Source organism: Myotis nattereri (assembly GCF_964212035.1).
Source record: "Myotis nattereri genome assembly, chromosome: 13".
Taxonomy (NCBI): domain Eukaryota; kingdom Metazoa; phylum Chordata; class Mammalia; order Chiroptera; family Vespertilionidae; genus Myotis; species Myotis nattereri.
In genome coordinates this window covers 20,621,462-20,648,801 of record NC_138088.1, presented here as the reverse complement: position 1 = coordinate 20,648,801, position 27,340 = coordinate 20,621,462, and the positions used below count along the sequence as shown (strand labels likewise).

Here is a 27,340-nt window from a genome sequence, read left to right as displayed (position 1 = left end):
CAGCTCTGCCTGGACGTGCAGATTGACACTGGGGTTGGCTTGCAGCCTTTATTCAATGTGACTTATTTCTCTGATGTCCCCGGGTGCCTTCCGGGACCCTCTCGGGTGGATGGGGTGAGTGGGGTAGGATAACCAGGCCACCGTTGTAACGAAGGCACCATCTCACCTTTGCAGAGTTCTGCTCCATTTACAAAATATTTTCACATGCTTTATTTAGTTGAGTCCTTACAGCAAGCTTGGATATATGTATTTCTTCCTGCATCTTATTTTTTTAAGATTTAAAAAAATTGATTTTTAGAGACCGAGGGAGCGGTAGAGAGAGGAACATTGATGTGAGAGCAGAGCATCGATCGGCTGCCTCCTGCACCCCCTACCAGGGATCGAGCCCATAACCCAGGCATGTGCCCTGACCAGGAATTATACCAGCAACCTTTCGGTGCACAGGGCAATGCCCAACCGACTGAGCCACCCCGGCCTGGGCTCTTCCTGCAGTGGACATGTGGGGCAGGCAAACTTTAGGAAGTGGAATTGACATGCTCTTGATGGCCAGAATGCAGCGGGGCTGGGGTGGGACGCAGGCCACTCTGACACTAGTGGGCAGCTCTTGCCATGCGTGCAGAACTAGGACTGTTGTCCAGGGCTTGAGACGCCCAATAGGTGCATTGTGGTGGTCTCCCAGAGAGCCATCCCCCAAGGCTGCCAGGATGATGATGTCACTGGAATGAGAGAGCAGTGCTGTCCAGAACCGTAGTCACCAGCCATGTGTGGCTGCCGAGCACTTGGCGAGTCTGGCTTGAGGTGTGCCGTTAAACATAAAATACACACAGGATTCTGAAGACCTTGTATGACAAAAAGATAAAGTAGCTCATTCATAATTTTTAAAATATCGATTACACGTGGGAATAATATTTTGAATATTGGGTTAAATAAAATATTATTAAAATTAATTTCACATGCTTTTTAAAAATGTGGGTACTAGAACATTTAAAATGACACACGTGGCTTGCATTGTGTCCCTGTTGGACAGTGCTTTGCTAGACATGCTCTGCAGTGGCTCAGAAGTTTGGACAGAAGCACTCTGCACTTGAAGCAGGGGGTTCCTGGGGTCCTTGGGCCCCTGTTTCCTCTTCTGTAAGACCTGGAGGCTGGAATCCATTGCCTCTGAAGGATCCCTCCAGCTGGAGCAGTGTTGTTCCGTGGGCATCAAGCTCTCTGTGCCTCAGTTTACTTACCTGTCGGATGGGGTAAATGAGTCCTGCCTTACTACCTGCTCATTTATCAGATGAGAGAAGGGATGTAGAAACGCTTGGACAGTGTACAGAACTTTGCAAATGCTGGATGTTACTGTGGTGCTTCACCCAGAGCACACCTGTGGGCCCCCTGAGAGGCATGGGGGGGGGGGGGAGCGGTTGGCGGGGAGTGAAGCTTTCGCGTCACAGAGGGAAGGCAACAGGGTCCCGAGTGGGGCAGTGGCCCTGGGTACAGCTCTACCTGGGCCACCGTGGGTTTCTGGAAAGCCTGCGTTCTGAGGAATCCAGGGTCATGGAGCTCCTGTGCGTAGGTGAGGGCAAGAGGGCAGTTTTCATCGTTGCTGTTTACTGGTGGGAAAGCAGAGCTGGACGGACTTGCTCAAGGTTGGAGAGGGAGACAGTGTAGCTGGCGGAAGCCAGGTCTGCTCCCACCCTGTGGTATTGGCGACTTACGGTGTGAGCCGTGAGCGTCTGGTTGTGTCCTAGCGAAAGGAAAACTGTCTGCACTTCAGAGCCTCCCTTCCCTTTTGTCTGGCGGTACCTGGGTCACTGGGACTGTGAGTCTGGAGGCTGGCCCCGGGCCAAGCCATGCAGGCTGAGAATGAAGCCTGTTGTTCTTGCAGAGCCACATTCCAGGGCTGTTCTGTCCCCCTGGAGGGCGGTGCCTCCTGTATTTTTAGCCAGGTCAGTATGACAGCTCTGTCTCTCTCCCCAGCAGGAAACACTTATTAGTGGGTGCCAAGGTCAGGGTCGCTGAGGACCTTGGGCATGACCACGAGGCCTCCCGCGGCCCTCCTGGCAAGAGGAATCTGGGATCAGGGAAGGAGCACTGAGTTTGGAGTCTTAAGCTGGAGCCGCCCTGGTTGCTGGGTGCTTGGTGCCTTGTGACTACGCGGCCTCAGGCTCCCGCTGTGGAATGGGGTCAGTCACTCCCACCCTGCAAGTGTGCAGACTGGATCGGGGCAGGTCGAGGTGCCCAGCACGGGCCCTTTAAGCTTGCCGTTTCATCGTGGTTCCTGGAAGCTCGGTTTCTGGAGGCTATTCCTCCTGGCTTTTTTTTTTTTTTTTTTTAAATATATTTTATTGATTTTTTACAGAGAGGAAGGGAGAGAGATAGAGAGTTAGAAACATCGATGGGAGAGAAACATCGATCAGCCGCCTCCTGCACATCCCCCACTGGGGAAGTGCCCGCAGCCCAGGTACATGCCCTTGACCGGAATCGAACCTGGGACTCCTCAGTCCGCAGGCCGCCGCTCTATCCACTGAGCCAAACCGGTTTCGGCCCTCCTGGCTTTTTGAGAGTAAAAAGAAGTGTGGTACGAGCAATCCCTGGTGCTTCATAGTGAAACAGAACCAACAGTTCAGAAGCAGACATACAGTGAAGGAGAAGGCCCCAGAGCTGTGTCCGACCTTGAACAGGAGCCTGGGAGGGAGCCGCCCGCACACGGCTCATTCAGCCGTGGGAGGGACCTCCCGTTGGGTGATGCTCCCACCCATTTTCACTGGGGCCTCTGAAGTGGGATATTTTCCCAAACAATTTCCTCTGGTGACTTTCAGGTATTCGCAGGCTCTGGGAGGCTTGACTAGCCGCCTGGGAATCCTCATGGGGCTCTGTGCCCTCAGGGCCCCTGTCTCAAAATGCAGATGTTGTGAGAGGAAGAGGGTGGGTTAGAGGCCGCCTGGAACACTGTCCCTCAGGGAGAGGCCGTTGTCCCCTCACAGGTCACCACGAGGCCAAAGTGAGAGCCGGTGCTGGAGAAGGGCTGGCCCTTCAGGGAAGAGGAGCCTCGGCCTTATCTGAGCCAGCAAACCGGAGACTCCCCGGCGAGGTGTCCCCAGGGCCCTCCTGCCCAGCAGAGCGGCCACCCAGCCCAGCCGAGGAGCCACGCCGAGGGCTTTGGGGGCACACAAAGGGCCTGGAAGGCACGGCCCCTGCACCCCTGGCACTCAGGGTCTAGCTCAGCCGTGGGCAAACTACGGCCCGCGCGCCGGATCCGGCCCGTTTGAAATGAATAAAACTAAAAAAAAAAAGACCGTCCCCTTTTATGTAATGATGTTTACTTTGAATTTATATTAGTTCACACAAACACTGCATCCATGCTTTTGTTCCGGCCCTCCGGTCCAGTTTAAGAACCCATTGTGGCCCTCGAGTCAAAAAGTTTGCCCACCCCTGGCTGGAGACAGACCATGCGTGTGTGGCCGCCGTGTCCGAGAAAGACTCACACTCTGTGATGTGTCCACAGGGAGTTGAATTCCTACATAGTGACCGACAGCGAGGGCATGCGGAGGAGGGGAGCAGCCGGTGTTGGGCGGGGCGGGTCATGGCACGCCCTCCGAGAGGGGGTGAGTTTGGAGATGGGCTTTGGGAGACAGAGGTGCGGGGCGAGGAGCGGCCTTGTACAGGTCCAGCAGTCAGTGGACAGTGGACCCGTGAGCACCTTTGTGGGTAAAGAGCCACTGTCAGGGCCCGGGGCTACGCAAGGGAGGGCAGTGGTGAGCTGGGAGGAGCTGGTTCCTGTAGGGAACCCACTAGAGCAAAGCATCTCCCCTTATGACCAACTTCCTCCCTGTGACCAGCTGCTAAGAGCAGGGCAGAAACTTGGGTTCCTCTGGCCACCACCCACAGCTGTGAGGTGGGGCTGGGCAGCCAGGTAGCCATGGGTGGGCAGGAAAAGGGGTGGGACCCTGCCGGGCGGCACCCCCCCCCCAGCAGAGGGTCTCACTGGGCCAGGACCGACCAGAACAGGTAATTTGTAGCTGACGTGGGGTGAAGGAGGCTTCCTTCACCTAAAACACACATTGCAGTGGCGTGCTGTCTGCAAGGAGTGGACGGAGCTGTGGCTTTCATGCCGCCCGCATTCCCATGTCTCCTTGCTCCTGAAAGCCCTCGGCCTGGGTTCTTCCTGCGCTGAGCAAGCCAGGTACAGAGGAGCACAGGGCCAGGGATCGGGAACCGTGTCCTCTCTGGATCTCTCATGACCAGAGAGTCACCTTGGCCAACTGGAGAACCTCTCTGGCCCCCCTTTTTTCCCTGGGGCGTCGCAAGCGAGGACATCGGCCCTACTTCTCTGGACAGGATAGTTCAAGGCCCACCACGTGGACGTGCGTGCAGCGTAGAGAGGCCTTTGTCGATCAAAGTCACAGACACGCCTGCATGGCGGATGGCAAGCCTGGGATGCCCACAGGATGGCAAAGCCAGTCAGACGCAGGTGTCTCCATTGCCTCGTCCGTGCCCCATCCTTGAAGCAGGGGGTCCCGAGAGGCAGTTCCCAGAGGAAATAGGGAGGTGGAGGTAAGGTTTCAAAAGAAAAAAAATGTTTATGATTCCATTGTTGTAAAATGAAATAAGCCAGGCTCTGTATGCGTGAGGGTTTGTTCAGGTAGGAAAACCAGCCTACAGCACAAAGCTGTTGTCCCTGGGACGGCTGGGGGAAGAACTCCCACTTTTCACTTGTCTGCGTTTATGTGTTGCTTGATCTCTTTTAATAATAAATGGGTATTGCTGTTCTTACTGTAATTTACTGTGAGTTGTTTTAAGAAATCAATAAAACACTGCAAATGTTTCAGAGCGATTTTGCCAGAATCTTCCATTTGCTGTGGCTTCTGGTGCCGTGACTCCCACCTTTACTTTTCTCTTCTACAGCGTGGGCCATGACATCCGGCGACCAGTGCATTTTTCTGGGTGTTCGGTAGAAGGAGGTGGGACGCGGGCTCGTGTCTGTTAGAGAGCAGAGGCAGGGAGATGTCTCCCTTCTCGTCATTTAGATGGGAGGGTGGGAAATGATGTTGGATGCTTATTTTACAGATTCTCCCAGAAGCTGTCTGGGGTGAAAGTATTATTATCCTCATGTTAAAAGTGAAGAAAGCCAAACTCAGGGAGGTTATGTAACTTGTCCAGCGTCGCAGGAGCGAATAAATGGCAGATCTTGGAGGTGAACCCAGCCCCCTTTGTCCATAGCTTCCTATTCTCCCCGCCACATGGGAAAGAATGGGAGTGTTCGGGAGAAGCCCAGAACGAGGGGCTAGGAGAGGAATGTAGACCCAGCTGCCAGTTACAAACTGTGTGACTCCTTGTGAATCATGGGTCTCAATTTCCTCTGGTGTAAAATGTAGAGATCTTTCCTTCCTGTTGTGCTAGGAGAAAGGGGACTAACATATCAAGCACCTGCTTCATCCCCAGCACCTGGCATCTCTGAGCTTATCTCATCTCTTACTATGACATGCACATGGGCTAATGTATGAGCAGTCCTGTGTAAGGGGAAAGCCCTCTGCACATGTGAGCTATTATTAACATAACACGAACCCCCGGGGACCTGTTTTCTCCTGAGTCAGTCTAGGAAAGAGAAGTGAATCCGATGTTGAAATCACTGCCCTTTTCTTAAGCAAGAGTCCTCAGCCCTTCACTGCGAGCTCCCCAATTTCCTTTTTTGAAAGTTCATTCTGAAAGCATGCACGGAGCACCTTCAGGCCCACCTGTTGCTCTGCCTCATTCTTTTTGTTACTCCTCACCTGAGGCTGTTTTTCCATTGATGTTTAGAGAGAGTGGAAGGGAGGGAGAGAGACAGAGAGAGAAACATTGATGTGAGAGACACATCGACTGGTTGCCTCCCGCACATGCCCCGATGGGAGCTGGGATTGAACCTGTAATTGAGGCACATGCCCTTGCCTGGAATCGAACCCATGATCCTTCAGTCCGCAGGCTGACGCTCTATCCACTGAACTAAACCGGCCAGGGCAATCTCTGCCTCATTCCTGATCCTCACAGGAGAGGACGAGAGAGGGGGTGAACATTTTCCATGGTTGCACGCCCCCCCCTCCCCCCCCCCCCGCCCACAGAAGGTCAAAATGCCCGGGTCACCAGTGGTCACACTTCCTGCAGACCAGGGGGTGCGGCAGTTGAAGCATGCCCAAAATGCTAGAGTAGCCATGTGACTATTGCACAGATTTGCTCCTGCTCGCCCGTTCTCTACCCCATACACAGCTTGATCTATTCTGAACACAGATCTCATTGGCGGATACTCATTCGAGTCACTCCACGGCTGCCGTGCTTTGGGGTTAATCTAAATGTGTTTATGTGGCTTATAAAGCCCTGCACGGTTTCGCTCTTTCCAGTTGCCCCACTTACACTGTGTGCGGGATGCACATGGAGTTTATTTCTGTTCATTGCACAAACCACCCTCCCTTGCCTTCAGCCTTCCCGCACGCTCTTGCTGTTCCTGGATGCACCCGGCCATCACCCTCCCCAGAAGCCTTCTCTGGCGTGCGCTCAGGAGACCCCGTGTGCTCCTGTGGGTGCCATGTGGCAAGGACTGCTGATCCGGTGCTGCTGACCTTGGGGCAGAACGGAGCATGTCTCTTCGTAGGGCTGTGGCTCTGGTCATTTCTAGCTCAGCGCTCGGTGGTTTCTGATTGCCCTTTGCACTGCTTTGCCACGAAGGGGAAAGGAAAGGTGGGGTGTGGTAGAAGAGATTGGCGGCGGGGCCAGGATTATCTCTGGCCACGGGGGACCCTGGGGGACTTTGGCCAATGCCTTGATTGTCAGGGAGGCAGGAGCAGGCAGGGCCTGGGAGAGCACAGGCATAGAGACCAAAGCAAAAAGGCTGCCAGGAGCAAAATAGGCAGAGGTGACCTGGAGCTGGAGACTCTGTGTCCTTGAATCAGGACATTCCCAGTCACCCTGAAAAGTGAGCGTGAGATGCCATTCGCAGAAGCAAATCAGAGTCAAGGCCTTTTCAGCCTCACTGGGTCATAAATCTGTCTCTTTGTGCACCAGGAGCCTTCTGTGTGCAAGGCTGCCTGCCAGGCACTGGGATACATGCAGAAAGCTGTGACCCAGGCTGGAGCTTGGGCAGGCATCAGTGCTGAGGGAGGGGTTGTCTCTAGCCTGAGGGACTCGGGCATCCGCAGGAGGAGGTGACATTTGATCTGAAGGTGGAAGGGTACGTGAGATTTGGGAGGAGAAGGAAGGGCATTTTAGGAGGGAAGCCCAGCACCTGCCAGGAATGGCAGAGGTAGTTGGGCTGGAGTTCACGGAGCACGGAGCCGCACCTACAGAGCACAGGTGCCTCGGACATGGGGAGGCATTGCAAGGCTTCGAGCAGGGGAATGAGTTGACCAGTATTGCAGTGTAAGAAGGTGAGTGTGGCAGGGTTTAAGAGGATTAATTGGAAGGTTGAGGGATTGAAAATGGAAAACTATTACAGTGAATGAATGAGTAATCAGAAATCAGTAATCCACGCATGCAGGTACCAAGGATTGGCAAAAACATGAATGATGGCTCAAAATAACTTCTGGTGAACTCCATGCAGACAGGCACCATGAGGATAGGTATCAAGCCCAGGGCTAGGCACATAGTATGTGCCCAATAAACGCTTTTTGAGAGAATAAATGGGAAGAGACTATGAAGAAAGAACAACCAATGACAATCAGGGAGCCTGAGGTGAGGAGCCTGGGAACCTTGAGGAACAGGGGGAACCAGGAGGAGGAGCAGGTTGGGTCAGTATATGGAATGACTTGGAAGCTTGATCACATCAGCCCTGGTACACGGGCATGGAAGCCTGGGGGGCTGTTTCTATATCTTCTGGAGATGGTGGGGTTAAGGTCTCTGCTCTGGGCCTGCTGCCCCAGGTTCTGAAGGATCCAGCCCTTTGGCCTGTTTCTACCTACTTAGAAATCACACCCAAGGAAACCCGTCAGTACCACTGCCTTATCCTATATAATAAAAGCCTAATATGCTAAGTGTCCGGTCGTCTGGTCATCCATTCAACCAATCAAAGTGTAATATGCTAATGATATGCTAAGGCTGCTCTACTGCTTGCGATGATGTGCACTGACTACCAGAGGGCAGACAGTCAACTGGTCAACCAGTTGCTATGACATGCACTGACCACCAGGGGGTAGATGCTCCAACTGGTACGTTAGCTTGCTGCTGGGGTCCAGCCAGAGCAAGATGGGCCGGACATGCCCTGGAGCCCTCCCGCAGTCCCTCCCCGGCTGGCCAACCTCCCGTGTCTTTCCCCAGCCCCAATTGTGCGCCGGTGGGGTCCCTCGGCCTGGCCTGCGCCCTCTTGCAATCCAGGACCCCTCAGGGGATGTTGGAGAGACGGTTTCAGTCTGATCCTGCAGGCCAGGCCGAGGGACCCTACTGGTGCATGAATTTGTGCACCGGGCCTCTAGTGTCAGTAATAATAGGTGATATTTATCAAACACTTTCTGTGTCTTTGGTGCTTTTCCATTTCATTTGATCATACAACATTCTGTGAGTTAGGTCCTATTTATTGTCTTACTTTTTCAGCTGAGGTACCTGAAATTCACACACCTGCTAAGTGATCGGGCTGGGATTTGAACTCCAGGTTTCTGGCCCTGGAGCTCTCATTCCTAACCTCTGTAGCACATCCATTCACATGAGGATGAGCCAGCCACTTGTCAAAGAGGGAAGGGGTTGTGTGGAGGCTTAAGGCACCTCTGACATGTCTTGTGGGAGGGGGGCTGTCAAAGGGCAGCTTCCATGTCATATTTGAGGCTTGCCAGGGACCTTGGAGATATTTGGCTCATTTTACAGGGGAGGCATTAGGGCTCTGAGCATTTGCAAGCATGCCCTGAGTGACCTGGTTGATGGCATTTGATAACTTCCCATCTTGTGATGTGCCAGCATGGTTGGTCAAGTGCCCATGGGAGCTGGATTATCTTGGACAGGTGGGAACCTCACCTGCCCTGTCCTCCCTCAGTCAAACCTGAACTGGAATGCCCTTCCTCAGCCTTGGCCTCACTCTCCTTCCTTCTCATCCTTCCCCCAGATTGACAAGTATCTCTATGCCATGCGGCTCTCCGACGAAACTCTGATAGATATCATGACACGTTTCAAGAAGGAGATGAGGCATGGTCTTTCCCGGGATTTTAATCCGACAGCCACAGTCAAGATGTTGCCAACGTTTGTAAGGTCCACTCCTGATGGTTCAGGTGAGTCTCTCATCCAGAGATTGGCTCCAAGGGCTGAATGCTCTGTGAGACATCCTTCCAACTTCCATTTATTTGTTCGCTCATTTACTCATTCATTCACTTACCATTTCATCCATCTGTCTGTCCATCCATCCATCTTCCCTCCATACATTACCAATCCATCCATCCAACAGAGGCCTACGGAGCATCTACCATGTGTCAGGCACTAGGGAGACCATGGTTGGACAAGGCTGACCTGCCCTCATTGGTCTGACTGTCTAGTACAGTGGTTCTCAACCTTCCTAATGCCGTGACCCTTTAATACAGTTCCTCATGCTGTGGTGACCCCCAACCATAAAATTATTTTCGTTGCTACTTCATAATTGTAGTTTTGCTACTGTTATGAATTGTCATGTAAATATCTGGTGTGCAGGATGTATTTTCATTGTTACAAATTGAACGTAATTAAAGCATAGCGATTAATCACAAAAACAATATGTAATTATGGTTTTTCCGATGGTCTTAGGTGACCCATGTGAAAGGGTCGTTTGACCCCCAAAGGGGTCGCGACCCACAGGTTGAGAACCGCTGGTCTAGTAGCTTGTGATAAGAAAGGGTTGTATTTGTGGATCTTACAGATGCTGTGTGAGATCTTAGCGATGCTTGTCTCCAGAACAGGAAAGGCTCCAGAAGAAAGGAAGAGTTCATTTTCGGAGCATCTCTCCATCAGGGCATCAGGCCTCCCTTCTAATAAGTAGCAATCCTAGTGACTGGTGGGCCTCAGACTCAGGGGAGATTCGAGTCCCCATCTGAACAAATCGTATAGATGCTAAATCAAGGTAGCCCCCAAGCAGAGAAAGGCCAGGGGAGAGAGAATGGAAGAAAAAATTATCCTATTGGTGTGTCTGTATGGCTCATGCCCCACAGTGGGGGGTGGGGGTGGGGGGAAGGGGGGGCTCAGCCCCTGCACTTGGCAGGGTGGAGGCTGAGAGGGCACAGCCTGGCCTGCTCATGGAGCTGTTCTGTCCATCCAGCCCACCATTACTAGTTTGCAGGGGCAGGTGCTGTGCCTGCCCAGTTTGGGCATGCACCCCCTCTGAGCTGTGTTCTGTGCTCTAGGCTGGGACTCACCTGTATGTGAGAGGAGGAAGAAGGAAGTCAAGTCTCTCCTGGGGTTTGAGTGCACGCCCTGAGAGTACGGCCCTCATTCCCTGCTCTGGAGGTTCGTGTAAAGCTGTGATTTGGGGCAGCTGGCATGCCGCCTGCAGAATGGATGTCAGGAGAACTGCAGCTGTTGCAGCTGATGTGCACAAAGGATGGGCAAGGGCAGGGCTGTGGGGAAGTCCTGCTCTGCCTGCAGCGGCCGTTAGAAGTCTGGATGGCTCCCGTGCTGAGGGAGAGCGTGCGCCCTGTGCCCCCGGCGGGCTGTGCTCCATGCACACACGTTGGCATTTGTATCCCTGATGGCTCTTGACTATTTAAAATCTCCTCCAGCTCCATCCTTTGGTTTTCCCTGAGGTCTCGGTTACTAGAGTGTTGGGTTTTATTAACCACCAAAGAGATTCTGGCCTCAGAGTGGCTGGACGGTGGTGTGCCCTGGCTTTTGTTCTGATGTCTCTGGGTTTGTAGTTCACTTCTGCTTTTTCCCAGCCCTGGATGGTACTCACATCTGGGAGCACTGAGCCTTTCCCGGATTAGCTAGTGGAGCTCCGGAGTTCTGTAGGAGCAGTGCGGCTGTGTCTGCTGCCAGCTGAGAGAGGAGAGGCCGGGAATGGGTGGCCATGGCCCCTCTTTACTTGGAAGAGCTCAGAAGGCTACCTGATGTCTTCAGGGACCTGATTCTGTGTTATTGGCCCCAGACTAACACTGCCAAGGAGCAGATGCCTGCCCTTCCTCCTGACCCCGCCCCCCTCAGCCAGCTCCCCATCCTCAGACCGGATGTCAGCAGGGGTTCTCTCCCTCACCCTTTCCCAAACCATTCCCAGTCGAGGGGCTCAGAGTGTGATCTAAGTACACTAGTAACCTAGCCATTTGCCCCATCAACTGCCCTTCAAAACAAGGCTCAGAATTCACACTCATTTGGGAAAATCCGCATTCTGCAGCCCCGTCGTAGAGATGAATTCATAACAGACACCAGATAATACAGACCGTGGCAGTCCTGTGGGAAAGAAACCAGCTTGCCTGGCTTACTTGCCTTTTCCCCACCCCTCTTTGATCTTTCCCCCCATATTTCATCTATTTTTAGATAATTTTTTATTTGAATATCTCTGAAATCATTAATGTACTGTACAATAATCGCATCTTATAGTTATTATTGGCAGCATTTTTTCTTCATCTTATGTGAAACAGGGATGTGTCTCACAATCAGTGGTGCCTTCAGTGTGATGACAGACGTGGTACTAAGCCCTGCTGGGAGGGGAGTCACTGTCCTAGGGTTTGTGGGACGGGAGCCAGGAGCCTGGGTCCCAAGACTCCTTTGGAGCCTCTTTCTTCTCCAGTGTGGATGGGGCCAGATGTTTAGGGCAGTTTCTTAGGAGCGCAGACCGGTGCTAGGAACAGGAGAGCCCGGCTGGCTTGGCTCGGTGGTTAGAATGTCCGCCTGCCCACTGAAAGGTCAAGGATTCCATTCCTGGTCAGGGCTCCCCAGCCCTGGTAGGGGCTCATGCGGGAGGCAACCAGTCAATGTGTCTCTCTCACATTGATGTTTCTATGTTTCTCTCTCTCCCCCCCCCCCCCCCTCTCCCTCCCACTCTTTCTAAGAAAAACAATGGGAAAAACATCCTTTAATCCTTGAGGATTAAAAAACAAACAAAACAAACAAACAAAAAACAGGAGGAGAAGGAGGAGGTGAAACCAAAACCCTGAAGTGCAGGGACCCACCGTCCTGTGCCGAGGGCCTGGGACTGCTCCCCCGCCCTCAGTGCCCTTCTCCTCCCACCCCACCCCTCACCCCGCTGCCTGTCTTTTGCCCCTGCTTTAGTGTCCAAGGCTGCCATAGGAAGTGCTGGTGGCTTTTCATAATGAGAACACACTGTTTCACAGTTCTGGAAGCTAGAAGTCCAAAATCAAGGTGTCAGCAGGGCCAGGCTCCCGCTGAGACTCCGGTTCGGCTCGTCCTGGTCTCTTCTAGCTTGTGGTGCTGTTCTGGGTGTTTCTTGATTTGCACGGTGTCCACCAGTCTGCCTCGGCCATCACACGGTGCTCTCCCTGCGTGCCTGTCTTCACATGGCATTTTCCTCTTCTGAGGGTACCAGTGAGATGAGACCCACACTGATGACCTCATCCTAACCCGATTACTTCTGCAAAGAACCTGCTTCCACACAGGGTCATATTTCCAGGTATAAGAGTTAGGACTTGCACAGTGCAACCACAGCACACCCTGTAGCCTTTCTCCGATGGCTGTTCCTGATATTCATGGGTGGGTTCAGTTCAGGCGCCCTGGGGCCCACACTCTTCTTGGAATGGCCCTCACAGCCCCACCCTGACATTGACATTGATGCCAAGGCCCCAGAGACCTGTCCCGAGTCCAGGCCCTGCCCTCAGTGACAGATGTGCTTCCCCTTCCCCTCCCCTGCTCACTTAGCAACCAAGAACCAGCAGGTCCCTTGGAGCCGTCAGAATGCTGGTCGTCTTCGTAGTAAACCATGGTGCCGTTCCCCTTCTGGGGTATTAATTACTGCTTCAACGGTGTAATTAGTCAGCAACAGAATTAGTGGGAGTCCCAAACCACGGAAGGACAAATTGGACTCACCCCGTGGAGGTTTGCCCCTGCCCCTCCGGGGGTGATGCGACTTCCACGGAAAGGGAGACACAACCTTCCTTTCCTGAGACCTTTCCCCCGGTGGACTGGGCTCAGAGTTTGGAAAATCTACTTTTTTTTTTATAACTGTATCAGCCCATTACTATTATTATTTTTTTACCTTTGGACATTTTTTATGGGTAGTGGTTTTTCTTTAATTGCTCTTCAATAATCTATACATTAAAAATATTGTAAACCCTAAGGTGGCATTTAGCGGCTGCATATCCCTCTTGGAATAGGAAGGGTGCGGATCATAAATGAAAGAAGGAAGATGTTAAAGCCTTTTTACTCTGGTGACGTGCTGAGCAGAAGTCTCTTTTCAAAGCTGCCCAGTCTCCCTTCAAAGACCCTGGTCACTCAGTTTTATTTGTAAAACCTTTTCTTTTTCTCTCTCTCCTCGTCTATCCTTAAGAATATTATAAATACCAATTGTAATTGAGGGTAAATTGCGTTGAATATTTCTTTGTTTTTGCTTCACGGTTCCTAGCATGCTCTATCCAAAAGGGTAATTTAAAAAATATTTGATTTGTGGTGCGGTCACTGTTAATGCTTGCTCTTTCACTGTTAATTTTTTGAGCTCTCTATAGACATAGTACTACTTTGTAGCCAAAGGGAGGAAAATATTTCCTTTCTTTTCATTTGGGCTGGACACTGATCTGTCTCTGACTCAGTTTCCTTATTTGAGTTTCCGTATCTTCCCATCTGTGAAATCTCTGGAATGTCCAGAGTCCTAGTTGGTTTTTTACTCATCAAGTATCTGGATTGCACACAGGAGGGAAAGAAAGCCTTCGTATCTCAGGTGCAGAATTAATTCAGTGAGCAAGGCAGAGGTAAGGCATTTCATGGAAGCGCGGTTTTTGTTTGCCCTGATCCCAGCGCAGGCCTGGGCTCAAGAGCGACATCTGTCCCGTGTTTGTTTTCTATTATTCGCTGGTAATAATGGCTGTCATTAGAGAGTGGAGAGTTGCCAGGGCCCTTCAGATGCGTTGTTTAACGAGCCCCCTCCAGAAGAGCCGTTCTCCGAGCTTCGGTGGAGATGGGAAATGTGGGAAGCAGTCGGAGGTAGGAGGCACCAGCAGCAGGAAGGAAGGCTGAGGCCCAAGATGTGAAGAGGAAGTTGGAGGAAAGCCCACCACTACAAAAAGAGGCTGAAAGGGAAAGAAAAATAAATAAAACAAAAGCCGGGAACACTGGATTAATCTCTGGCTCTGCTGCTCCTCATCTGTGTGACCTCGGAGAAGTCAGCTAACTTTCTAAGCCTCCATTTCCTCATCTGTAAAATGGGCACGAGAATCCTTGCCCTACCTGCCCCAGGCTGTCAGGAGGATCAAGTAAAAGTGCTTTGGAAACTGCAAACCGCCATAAGAGTTACAGTGGGCCGTGTCCTCCTCTTCATTATTCTAATGTAATAACTGACCGTGTACGAGTTTTTGGGAGGCCCTCCCAATCGATGGGACTAGTCAGAGGACCCCCTGGCCCCCACCAAGTGTGTATGTCTAACCTTGGAGGAAAGATTCAGAGGTTTGCAGAATTCACTGGCATCCTTGCGATGTTGTGGGCAGGAGAGGTGGATAAAGGGGGGCTGTCTCACCCGATCCCGATTCCCCGCAAAATGTGGCTGAGCCCACAGATGGATCTCTGGTGCCTCTGCAGTGGGCTGACTGGACACCACAGGTCCGAATCAGGGTGCCAACCTGAGGGAAAAGGGGGTGATAGGCCCCTTTGTTATGAGGCAAGCATTTGGTGGACTCGTTCCCTAATAAAGAATATTGGACTTGGGCCTGGGCTGGGTGGCTCACTTGGTTGGAGCATCGTCCAGACACCAAAAAGGTTGCAGGTCTGATCTCTGGTCGGGACACATACCTAGGTTGTGGGTTCAATCCCCAGTCAGGGTGTGTAGGGGAGGCAACCGGTGAATGTTTCTCTCTCACATTGATGTTCCTTTCTCTCTCTCTCTCTCTCAAAAATCAATAAACATATCCTTGGGCGAGGATTTAAACAAAATGGAAACAACTCTAACTCCAGTTTGTATAAGCAAAAGAGGCCCTTCCCTGGTTCATATGCCCGGGAAATCTCGTCGTAAGTTGGCTTCTGCCTAATATTCTTTCAGTCTCTGTTGGCTTCTTGCGCAGGCCGCCTCCCCCTCAGGTGGAGACAGCCCTGCAGCCCCAGCCGACTCCTCACCTCAGAGCGGGCCATCCCAGGGATGGTCTTGCAGAGGGTGACGACTGGCTGGCATGGGTCATGTGCCCACCCCGAACCAATCCTTGTGGCAAGATGGGTGACTCTCGTTGCTCCTGGGTCACACATTGGTCCCCTGGAGCTGAAGCGGGGGGCGGTCAGCGCTACCCCAACTTCAGCTATAAGACAGGAAGGGAGTTGTCTAAAGAGATGCTAGACAGGCAGCAAAGTTGACCCGATAGCATGTTGCCCTTACCGGAAGTCATTCCTTGTCCTTCGCGTGGCCGAGAATGGGGCCGAGCAGACCGTGTGTCTGACCCAGGCTGTTCTTACTGAACCAGCAGCAAACCTTGCTGATGGCCTGCTGTGTGCAGGACTCAGAACTGGGGGGGAGGGAAGCATGTTAAATTGGCCTTTCTTTCAGGTTGCTTATCATCCAACTAAGGAAAATAGGACATTCACCCATAAAAAACAATGAGCATCACAGCATTTACAAGAATACGAGTGACTAAGAAAGGGAGGGGCCCTGGCCTTGCCACAGGTGTGACCACGAGCAGGTCATTCGGCTGGTTTGGTTGGAGCTTCCTAACCCATAAACTGAGAAAGGGAGTCAATGTTTGCCCCCTGTTTCCTGAGCTGCAAATGTGATTTATAGAAGAGGTGCCAGCTGCCGTTTCTCTGAGCACAAGCACGCCCTGGAACGAGTGTCGCTGCTCAGGGAAGGACCAGGAGCTGCGCTGGGCTGACAGTGACCCTTTGGGAACTGCCTCCAGGGAAAGCCCCCCGCACGTCATCCGTCCCCACCTCCAGGGGTGTGGAGTGTCCAGTATTTGGCCTTGTCCTGACATCTCAAGGCCACCCTTTCTGACCCAACTCCCCAGGACCCCGCTGACCTGTGCTGGTGAGAACGCAGAGCAGCAGAGAGCTGGGGTGGACAGGCCATCGGCTGGGGCGCAGGGGAGGGGTCGGCCGAGCTGCAGAAGTGCGGGCCAGCCCCACGCACCCTAAGGCCAGTTCCTCCTGGGTCATAGGTGGCTACGGCCATGTTCACTCACCTGCATGAAAACCCTTAGGCCTGGGTCCTGGAAAGGTACAGCGTGAAACCCGACCCCTTCCTGCGTGAAGGGCGGAAAGCTCTTACCTGCTGTCAACACTGGCACCATTAAGCAGGTTCCACCTGCATCACCTGGGACTTGAGCACAAGAACTTGTGTTTCCTTAGGCCTTTTAGTCGACTGAAAATGAGACTTTTTACCAGGCTGGCAAACAAAAAATTCCTGACGCTATTTTTTTTAAAGTTATGATGACGAGCCAGTGTAAAACATGAACAAATATTTATATAAACATTAAAGCAGTGAATTGATTTTTAAAATATTGAAACAAAATAAAAACATTCATAATTTTATCCTAGCATGGTGTTCACTTTTGTGCCTATGACTTCCCTATGCACACGTGGTTTATAGTTGTTTACCAGACGGAATTTTCATGATCTGCACTAAAGAACAAAGAAAATGATGCTGGGATATCTATCCACACACAAGAGAATGAAGTGGGACCTTTACCTCATATCATAGAAAAAATTAACTTAAAAGTTATGATGAGCTAAAACTGTAAAACTCTTAGAAGGAAATAGAGGTGTGAATCTTTGTGACCTTGGCTTTGGCAATGGCTTCATAGAGAATGACACCCACATCACAAACAGCAAAAGAAAAAATAAGTTGTATTTCATCAAAATTAAAACCTTTTATGCTTTAAAAGTTTGTGCCCTGACCAGGAATTGAACTGTGACTTGCTTCATAGGTCGATGCTCAACCACTGAACCACGCTGGCTAGGAAAATGAACAGATTTTAACTGATTTTGGGGAGCATGTGTGGGGGTAATGAATGAGAAATGAGGTCATGTTTGGTGGTGGCTTACTGTTTGGAATCCTGCCCACGGCCACCACCCTGGGTGCTGTATGGTGGTCTCGGCGTACAGTCCCATCATCGTTCTCTGTTCTGCTGAGGCCACCCCAGTCCTTGCACACATTGGTCCTGAGGAATGCAACGATGTCAGGCCAGTTTACTCTTAGGTGATCAACTGGGACTTCTGTTAAAAACATCCGTTGGTGGAAACAACCCAAGTGGCCACCGACAGAGGAATGGATGAACAAAATGTGATATGTACACACAATATCATCCAGCCTCATAAGGACTGAAGTACTGACACATGCTACAACATGGATGAGCCTTTGAGTTCTTATACAAAATGAAATAAGCTAGACTCCAAAGGACAAATATTATGATTTCACTTATATGAAATATCTAGAATAGGCAAGTTTATAGAGACAGAGAGTAGAATAGAGGCTACCAGGGACTAGAGGGAGGGGAAATGGAGAGTTATTGCTTAATGGTTATAGAGTTTCTGTTTGGGGTGATAAAAAGTTTTGGAAATAGATAGTGGTGATGACTGCAGAACATTGGGAGTATACTGAATTGTACACTTAAAAATGGTTGCAAAATGGTAAGTTTTATGTATATATCTATACATATGTTTTTAAATATATTTTTATTGATTTCAGAGAGGAAGTCGGGGGGAGAGAGAGAGAGAAACATCAATGATGAGAGAGAATCATGGATCTGCTGCCTCCTGCACACCCCACTCTGGGGATCAAGCCCACAACTTGGCATTGTATCCTGACCGGGAATTGAACTGTGACCTCCTGATTCATAGGTCCATGCTCAACCACTGAGCCACTCTGGCCAGGCCAAATTTTATGTATATTTTACCACAATAATAATTTTAAAAAAATCCCCTGGGGAATAAATGGAGCTCTGGCCTAGCTGTAATCCTGTCTGAGCTGACATGGGAGGAACCCAAGTTATGGGATGACCTCAGAGGTGGGGTTTCGCTGAGTTGAAATGCTAGTTTTATTTTTCATGTAGGCCAGGAGTTAGAGAAAGATGGGGTGGGACTTTGTACTTAGTGGGCATTTTCAGGGTGCCTGGCCGGAAGTGCTGTGCCTCCAGGAGGGGATGGTCGGACCCCAGGAGAAGTGGCAAAGTGTGGGGCCTTCGTAAAACCTGAATCTGACTCAATACCTGCTTTCTCCCCGAACAGAAAAGGGAGATTTCATTGCCCTGGACCTTGGTGGGTCTTACTTTCGAATTCTGCGGGTGCAAGTGAGCCTAGAGAAGAACCAGAATGTTCACATGGAGTCCGAGGTGTATGACACGCCGGAGAACATCATGCACGGCAGCGGAAGCCAGGTGGGTCCCCCGGGGACCAGACCCCACAGCACCGGTGTCCTGAGCTCCAGGAAGGAGCGTGTCATCGATGCATGTGGAGGGGGCCTCCTGGGGGAAGCTGTGACCTCCCGAAGAGACCCGCTGCCTGGGGACACTGGTGGATGGGGCTCCAGGGACTGTCACAGGCGGGGGGTGTGAAGAGGGAGACCCAGCACCTCTGTTGGATAAAGGCATTCATTCCCCAAGGATCCTGGGGCTCGTTCCTCAGCACAGGTTTAGTAGAGCCCTTGGGTCAAAACACCCCTTCCAAGCCATTGGCCTCCTCGCCCACCTCACCGCTGAGGGTGTGGCTGGCACCTATGAGGCAGCAGGAATTTTAGTTTGCAGCCCCGGGTCTAATCAAGGGATCCTGGCCACCTGATTTCATAGCCTCCTGGGAGTCCTGGGCACAAAGAGCAAATCGGGCAGGGCCTTAAGTGGAAACTCACCGTCCCCTCCTCTCTCACTTGGTACCAGAGCCCCACCCGCTTCAGGGCTCCCCCCTCCCCGCCCCCTGCCCCCCCACCCCCGCCCCTTGCAAGGGCTACCTGCCTTTGTTGACCGGGGGGCCATGGCCATCCATGCTTGTGCTCATGCTCCGAAGGACCCATCCACCCCTCTCCTGCCCGTCTGGTTGCAGTGAGTGGCGGGTCCCTGGCTGAGGACCCTGTGGTCAGGGTTCAGGCAGTCCCTGGTCAGGTTTTCAGCCATGTCTGCATCCTGTAAGTCCCTACCCCTGTGGATGTTCTGGCTCCTCCAGTTTGTAGCTTGCCTCCTGGGTCATGGCTGCCATCCAAAGTACGGGCTCAGAGATCGCCAAATATTTGCTTGAGGGAGGGTGTGTTCACACTAAGGTCCATGACTAATTTCTCCAGAAAACCCATTTGCTCTGGGCTAGACTCTGACATGAGGCCCAGCAGCCACCTCCCCTTGGCTCCACTCTGCTCCTAAATTAACATGAGTGGGACTGGAGCAAGCACTCTGCCTTTTTTGAGAAAAGGGGTAAGCCTGGCCTTTAACCTGCTTCTGAGGGTTTTGGTTAAGAGCTTTTCAGGCCGTGACACTGTCATTGGAGCAGATGAACCGCCAGTGGTTCAGGCAGCCACCGAAATGGGTTGTCTCGCTCATCCATGGCCCTGCCTCGAGGTGTCCCCGCTTAGAAACCGGCCCATTCATCTGGCGTGTGTGCACGAACTCTGCCAGCTGGTAGGGCTCTTAGCCCTGCCCCGTGGTTGCTGCATTGCTCCTCCTCCCAGTGGCTAGCAGGCTTGGGTTGGCATCCTTGCTCTTTTCATTTAGCAACAAGTACTGAACTGGCACACTCTATTCTCATGGTCCTTGGGTTGAGCCACCTCTGCCTGCTGCCTTCACCCGTGGGACTGTCCCCCTGTGCTACGACATTCCTGTGTGCTTTGGCAGGGTTTGCAAATTAAGGGGTGTCTGTCCCACAGGTACATACTGGCCATGTTCACTTCCTTCTTTTTTTAAAAAAAATATTTTTTCTTTATTTTAGAGAGAGAGGAAGGGAGGGGGATAGAGAGAAATATCAATGATGAGAGAGAAACATTGGTCAGCTGCCTTCTGTCTGCCCCCTACTGGGGACTGAGCCCACAACCTGGGCATGTGCCCTGACTAGGAATTGAACCGTTGACCTTTTGGTTCATGGGTTGATGCTCAACCACTGAGCCACACCAGCTGGGCCGTAGTGACTTCCTTCTAACTGTTGCCCCTGGGACCTCGTTTTTGCCAGCCTCTTTCCCCATCTTCTCAGCCCCAGGTTCACTTTCTTTCCTGCTGTCTGTTTTGTCCTCTGCCCTTTTGAACCGGTCTGCAAAGAAGGAAGATGATGATGATGATAACGATGATGATGTAGTATTATAGTAAATACATAGCGTTTGTTTTATATACGTCACTAATGTAAGCACTTAATATGGATTAACTAAGTTAATCATCACAACAACCCTCTTGGGTAGGCATTACTATTCCCATTTCACAGATGAGAAAATTGAGGCTTGATGTTAAGTAACCAGCCCTTTGGGTCTCACAGCTGATAAGTGATAGAGCTGGGATTTGAACCCAGGCGGTCTGGCTCCAGATGTGGCACTTTTACCAACATGGAACACTCTTAGTCCGGGCTTTGCCTTTGTCTTGTTTTTATTTATTTAAAAGTTTTTTGGTGGTGAGGAAATGGGAGGGCTGTGGGCAAGGCGGTCAAGTCTAGGGGATGAGGGAGAAGGTTGCCAGCTGATGAATAGGGAGGACACAGGAACCTCTGTTGCAGAAGTGTGGTGTGAAGTTAGGCATAACTACTGGGTGGCCCATTTTTCTGAGATCTCGTATTGACCCGTAGAGTATTCTGGAAAACGAAGGGCTTTGTTTTGCCCACGAAGCCACTCAGACTCACGGACTCTGAACAGTGCTGAATTCTGGGCGTTGTGATAACATCTTTTGAAATGTGTTGGGAATTCTTAATATATTTGTAAACCATTTGCTTGAAATAATATTGAACGTACAGAAAAGTTTTCAGATAAGCACAAAGAATTCCCATATAGCCCTTGGTCCAGACTTCCCAATTGCTAACCATTTGCTCTAACCTCCCCTTTCTCTTTCTACACACACACACGGTATCTCTAATTTTGATGCAATTGTACGCTTTAATTTTGGAAGCATAAATGCAGTCATAAAGCATCACTTCATTTAGGGAATTTTGAATAAGAAGTGTTTAGGTGTTTTCAGTGATAGTTTGCCATCTTTGTCAGAGGAACTGAGTCTGTGTGTGGGGACTTTTAAAATAACTACCATGTTGTCAGAAAAGAGAAAAATGTTTTTCGGACTCTGAGTGCAGAGAAGCCTTCCCTGGTTGGTCCCAGACATAGTTCGCCTGAGATGGGGTGGCTTCCTGTCTCCTGGAGCCCCTGGATTGTGGACAGTTCACAAATACGGCATTTCCTTCGTAACAGGGCACTTTGGGTGGTTATGTTTGGCTCGGTTGTGGGGGGGCTGGTTAGTGCACCCCACTCATGTGAATCCGCTCTGCAGCCTGCCGGCCTTCTCTGTGCGTGTGGATGACGGGGGTGGAGGGTGGGGGGTGGACTTAGCAGTATGTAGGTCACAGGGAGCTTAGCCGAGCCTCGGGGGAAGGTGGCCATGTGTCTCCTCGTCCGTGCTGCTGGCGGCAGGCGTAGCCCGAGTCCCAGTGACTCGGGGACAGGGGCTCCTGCTTCCAAGCTGACAGGCTTTTCTTTTCCCTGGCAGATAAGTCAGACTTTAGGCTGGGTCTGGGACATCTGGAGGAAGATAGAGGTGGGAATGGTGACTTCTGGTCCCCTCTCAAGGGTACCCCGCAGGGAAAGCCTTCGGGCAGACGGCCTTGTCTGGGAGCAGGCCCCGTCTGCTGCCTGTGCCCGTGTGGCGTGGCCTTGCCGCCTTCTGGGCTTCAAGAAGCTCCGCAGTTGTGTCAGTTCCATACAGAAGGGAGGCCTGGTGCTATGACAGCATGTGAAGAAGAGGGGGGCGGGGTAATACCTGGACTGTGGAGTATAGAGTTAAGGAAAAGGGGAGTTCTTAGTTCAACTAAGGACTCGGCCAGAACACATATGAAACTATATTCGGTTCTGGGTACATTTTAGAGAGGAAGGGAGGTATTAGATCCAAAAAGATTGCCTTAATGGTGGTGAGCCCCCATCACTGACAGTCTCTGTTCAGAGGCTAGGGCAGTGATGGCGAACCTATGACACGCGTGTCAGAGGTGACACGCGAACTCATTTTTTTGGTTGATTTTTCTTTGTTAAATGGCATTTAAATGTATAAAATAAATATCAAAAATACACATCTTTGTTTTACTATGGTTGCAAATATCAAAAAATTTCTATATGTGACACGGCACCAGAGTTAAGTTAGGGTTTTTCAAAATGCTGACACGCCGAGCTCAAAAGGTTCGCCATCACTGGGCTAGGGAAGCAGTGCTCAGGCCTCTTTGTAGTCGATCCTACGATGTGTGTGCATATCCCAGGCAGCGTGTGGTGGAGCAGGTGAGCTTACACCGCAATCCACTAAATATGGTCTGTTCACCCCTTAGAATTCTATGCAGCCAGGAGAATGAACAGTCTACAAAGGCACACAGCAGGTGGAGGACTCACACACGTAACAGAGCGAAAGAGACATCCCTGGGGAGGGCAGTGTCATTCCGTTCACGCGTGGCAGACAGGCAGGGCCAGTGGGAGTCAGGGTGGCTGGCAGTTACCCTCGTGGGGCTGGTGGTGGCAGCTGTGCCTGGAGGGGACCCCAGGGGGTGTCTGTGTGCTGATAGCTTGTGTTTCTTGATCTTTTTGGATCTAATACCTGGTGACACAGGTGGATACAGCTTGTGAGAACCGGTGAACTCTGCACTTAGGGCGTGGGCACTCTTTTTGGCATGTCCATCACACTTCAGGAGAAAGTGAAAATACGGCAGTCTGAAGATTGCTAAACCACTCAAGTGCGCTAGCAACCATGGGACTGATCGCGGAGCTTCTGGAATTTGCAGATTGAGGTAGACAGATAGAGGCCTCTGGGGCAATGGCGATGGAGTAATGACTTCTGAGAGGGGCCAGGTGGCCACTCCACCGGGGTGGCTGATGGAGACCGTGTGACATGGAGGGATGAGCTGATTTTCTATTATTTTTAATTAAAAAAAATTAAATTGTGAGTTTTAATATTTAAAATATTTTTCCTATTTTAAATGTCCTCGATACCCTGATAATACCTTTTCGGGATTGCTAAGAGGGCAGTTCTGTTTGAAGGGTTTGAAATGCTCCCTCAGCCGTGCTGGCCCCAGGGCAGGCTGTGTTAAGGGACTTGTCTCTGCCGTTCACACTCACTGTGGCTTTTCAAGCAGGGCCTCAGGGTGCCCTGTCGTTCACGTTTTTCCTGAACTGCTTTTCTCCCTCCTGACTGCTCTCATGCTTTCCCCAGCTTTTTGACCATGTCGCTGAGTGCCTGGGAGACTTCATGGAGAAAAAAAAAATCAAGGACAAGAAATTACCTGTGGGACTCACATTTTCTTTCCCTTGTCGGCAGTCCAGAATAGATGAGGTAAGTTCATTCTGGGATCCCAGGCTCGAGGGAAGCCCCAGAGGGCAAAAGCTCATGAACCCCTTTTCTTGACTACCTTTCCCTTTTGTTTATGGGATGGTCTGCGTGCCACATATACATATATGTGTGTGTGTGTGTGTATAGACAGATCTCAGGTTACATTGGACTCGACGTACGTCGTTTCGTGGTTACGTCGCCATCTCCCATTTATTTATATAAAAAAAAAAGTTCCATCATTTCGACATGTATGTTTTTTACTATTTATTTACCACAAGTAAAGGTCAGGAATTGTTATCTTTTAAATTGTTTTTACTGTTTCACTTCATGACTGCTGTGTCTGTGCTCCATGTGAGTGACGTAGGTGCTTATGTAGGTGGGTTCCGACTTACGGTGAGAATCGCGTTACGTCGCGCCGCAGGAACGGATCTCCGACGTAACCCGAGATCCTACTGCATATATATATGTATGTATATATATGTTTTAATTGATTTTGGAGAGAGAGTAAGGGAGAGAGGGAGAGAGAGAGAAACATTGATGAGAGGCAACCATCAATCAACTGCCTCCTGCACGCCCCCTACTGCAGATTGAGCTGGTAACTCGGGCAGGTGCCCTGACTGGGAATCGAGCCATCGACCCCTTGGTGCATGGGACAGCGCTCAACCAACTGAGCCACACTGGCCAGGCTGCATGTCTCATATTTTTTTAGAACCTCTGTAGACATGATCATGAGGTGATGATATTTGTGGCCATCAGGTAGAGAGAACCATGTATTAACGTCAGGCAAGTGAAGGTAAAAAAAGTAGGCTCAGTGATGGAGAGAGGTTGGGAAGCACTTGGTCAGAGTTGCAGGATGCGGTGTTTGTTTACCGGGAAGCCATTCTCATTAGAGCGCCTCTGGTCAGGATGCCACCCCCACAGCATCTGCTGGTCGCCGGCGCGGCCCCGAGAGGCCCTTGCTTCTCCTTTGGACCTCCCGGTGCTAGGCACCCACCTTCCTGTGTGTCACTTGTTCATTCACCGGTTCAGCAGGGATGCACTCAGACATTCCATGTGACAGCACTGTCCCGTGGAGTGTGGCAGGAATACACATGAAATAGTTGTCACCTTGCTCGCCCCCCATCCCCCCCCCGCCCCCCCCCCCCGACACACACACACAGAGGACCACCTGTGAATAGACTGGTAACAGGAACTCTGAGAGTTAACATTACTGGGGGTCCATCAGGTGCTGGGCTCTGTTCTAATGTGCCCTTCGTTGTCAACATACACCCCCAGGAGGGAAGTGCTTCTGATCCCCACTTTGCAGATGAGGAAATTGAGGCTCAGAGGGGTTAGGAACCTGCCCTCGGCCGTCCAGCCAGGAAGCAGCCGAGCCTGTGCTGGTGACCAGCCCGCTGTTCTGCAGAGCAGGCACCTCCACACGTCTGGGCAGCATCCCTTTTCCCTTTTCCGTCGGGTAGGCGCCCTCTCCCGGGCTCTGCTTCATGCCGCTGGGCCCTTCCACCTGCAGAGTGTGTGTAATCACGTGATGTCAGCAGCAAGCGGCCTGAGAGTTCAGTAGGCCAACCCCCTCAACAAGGTCACAGGGCTTATTAACAGCAGATCTAGGACCAGAATCCCACATGCACACACACACACACACACATTCACACATGCACACACACACTCACACACACACACACATGCAAAGGCCTCTGGGATGTTGCCGTCTCCTCCCCTCTCTCTGGTGTCTGATATTGCTACTCCTCCAAGGTGTTCAGATCACTTTGACCTCCGGGGTGTCTTCCCAAACCTTTCACAAAGCCTGTTGTCGGTACCACATGTCACTGAGATGTGACAGTCACCTCCCTGGGCAGAGACAGTGTGGGACACCCCTTCCCCACCGGGAGAGGAGGCACTGAAGCCACTGTGCTCGATGTCGCTCATGCATTAGCAGCTACTGACCGAGCGCCATCCCTGTGCCGGCTGGGCTAGGCCCTCGGGGAGACCGCGAGCAGAGGGTCTGGCCTGCCCCCAGAAGGGACAGTCTTCCAGGAAAGAAGGCGTCACGGGCCACGAGATCCTCGCAGGGTGGAGCAGATAAGCCTGGCAGAAGGGCACTGTGGGCAGAGAAGGAGCCAAAGGTGGAGGCCCCATCGGCAGGCCTGGACCCCGCCTGGGAGGGCTTCCTCAGCTGGGCTGCCACCTGCCAGGACCCGAGTGGATTGCAGGCTCTGATTACAAGGCGGCCTGGGACTGCGAGATGGTCCGAATCTAGACTGGCCGCCTTACTCCACAGACAGCACAGTGACCCAGAGTCACTGCCCACCAGGAAATGGGCAGACTTGAGGGAATAGGACCTGGTCTCCTGGTTTCCAGCCTCATGTTCTTTCCACAATACCATGTCCTCGGAGTCTGTTTTTTGGGGGGAAGGCGGGGGGGCGGGCAGTGAGGGGAAGAACACGTTGTCCAAGGGCTTTTGCGGTGCCTGGTTTAGGTGCGGGCTGCTGCTGAGCAAAGAACCACAAATTATCCCCAGTCCTCGCCCTTCCGCACATCCTACGGGCCGTGTGGCTCTCACAGTGAGTGGGGCAGCCCATGCCACACACAACCCCCTCCCCGCCCCCTACGCTGGAGGCCTGAACAGCAGCTCTTCCCAGCCCTGCCACGTGACTTACAGTGATTTTCTCCATTCAGAGAAAAACAGTCAAGTGGAACAGTCATTTTTTTCTTTTCTAGTATTTGATTTTTTAAAAAATACAAAAGCAATTTGTAAAACGATTGAAGTAATATGAAGAGGTGAAGCAAAAAGTAAAACTCCTACCGTTCCACGTTCCCAAGGAAATCACCACTGGATGTTTATCCTCCTTGAGGTTTCTCCATGAATATACACACAGAAATGGGTCATATTGTAGAAATAGTGGGGTCGTTGCTTTCAAATGGGAGTTAAGTTCCAAAGTTGGGGAAGAGACATAAGTTATATGCATGGAGTCCACATTTTCCTTAAATCTCCAGCACCTGCCTCTTTGAGCTCATTCGCCAAGAGTTACCATAGCATTTTTTCTTCTCAGTTTGGCTCTGGCTTTCTTTCCTTGGGGCTGTGGAAGGTGATCCAGTAATAACTGGATTTCCCTTATTCACTTTTTAAAGGACGCCTGGCTGGGCAGTTGGCGTCCAGTTGTAACAGAGGAATCCACCGGGTGGAAGGGTGAACAGGAAAGGGGACAGTCTGGTCCTGTTACCCAGTGTGTCTGGAGCCAGCCACCTGGTCCCTCTGGGCCTCTCCTTTGTCACTGTCCTGAGCAGTGTCCCCAAGGGCCGGGGGTGCTGGGGGCCTCCCGGCCTTCTGCGTCCAACCCCATCTGCTCTCCTTCGCAGGGCATTCTGATCACCTGGACAAAGCGATTTAAAGCGAGCGGAGTGGAGGGAGCGGATGTGGTGAAGCTGCTTAACAAAGCCATCAAAAAACGCGGGGTAACTTCTCTCTAGGCCACCCGCCTTGGCCACACGGAGGTGGGGGGTGTGGGGAGAAATCTGTGTCCTAAAACCACGCTTTGGGGAGTGGGGGGAGGCATAGTGCGTGTCCTGAGGCATCACGTGAGAGGTCGTGAAGGCCCAGGAAGAAGCAGGGTGTGCGGGGCTCCGTCAGAAGGCGGGGTGGTTTGACATGGAGCTCTTTGAGGCAGGGGAGGCCGCCCCCTGACAGAGGAGGGCTGGCCCGTGCAGGGAGCCGTGTGAGCAGGTGCAGCCTGTGTGGTGGGAAGCAGGGCAGCCGGCACTGGATGTCGTGGGGTGACTTGCAGAGGGCGGTGGCTCTGCGTATAAAATCCACATGGAAAAGAATCTTCAGCCAGATA

The 27,340-nt window shown here is 51.6% G+C and overlaps 1 protein-coding gene across 1 annotated transcript in view; it reads left to right on the top strand.

Moving 5' to 3' along the window:
* Positions 1-27,340, top strand: part of HK1 (hexokinase 1) — a 59,661-nt gene that overhangs the window by 7,161 nt on the left and 25,160 nt on the right. Inside the window, exons 2-5 of the mRNA XM_081105000.1 lie at positions 9,047-9,209; positions 18,268-18,416; positions 23,388-23,507; positions 26,862-26,957. Coding sequence (XP_080961126.1) covers positions 9,047-9,209; positions 18,268-18,416; positions 23,388-23,507; positions 26,862-26,957 — 528 coding nt within the window. The remainder of the gene's footprint in view (positions 1-9,046; positions 9,210-18,267; positions 18,417-23,387; positions 23,508-26,861; positions 26,958-27,340) is intronic.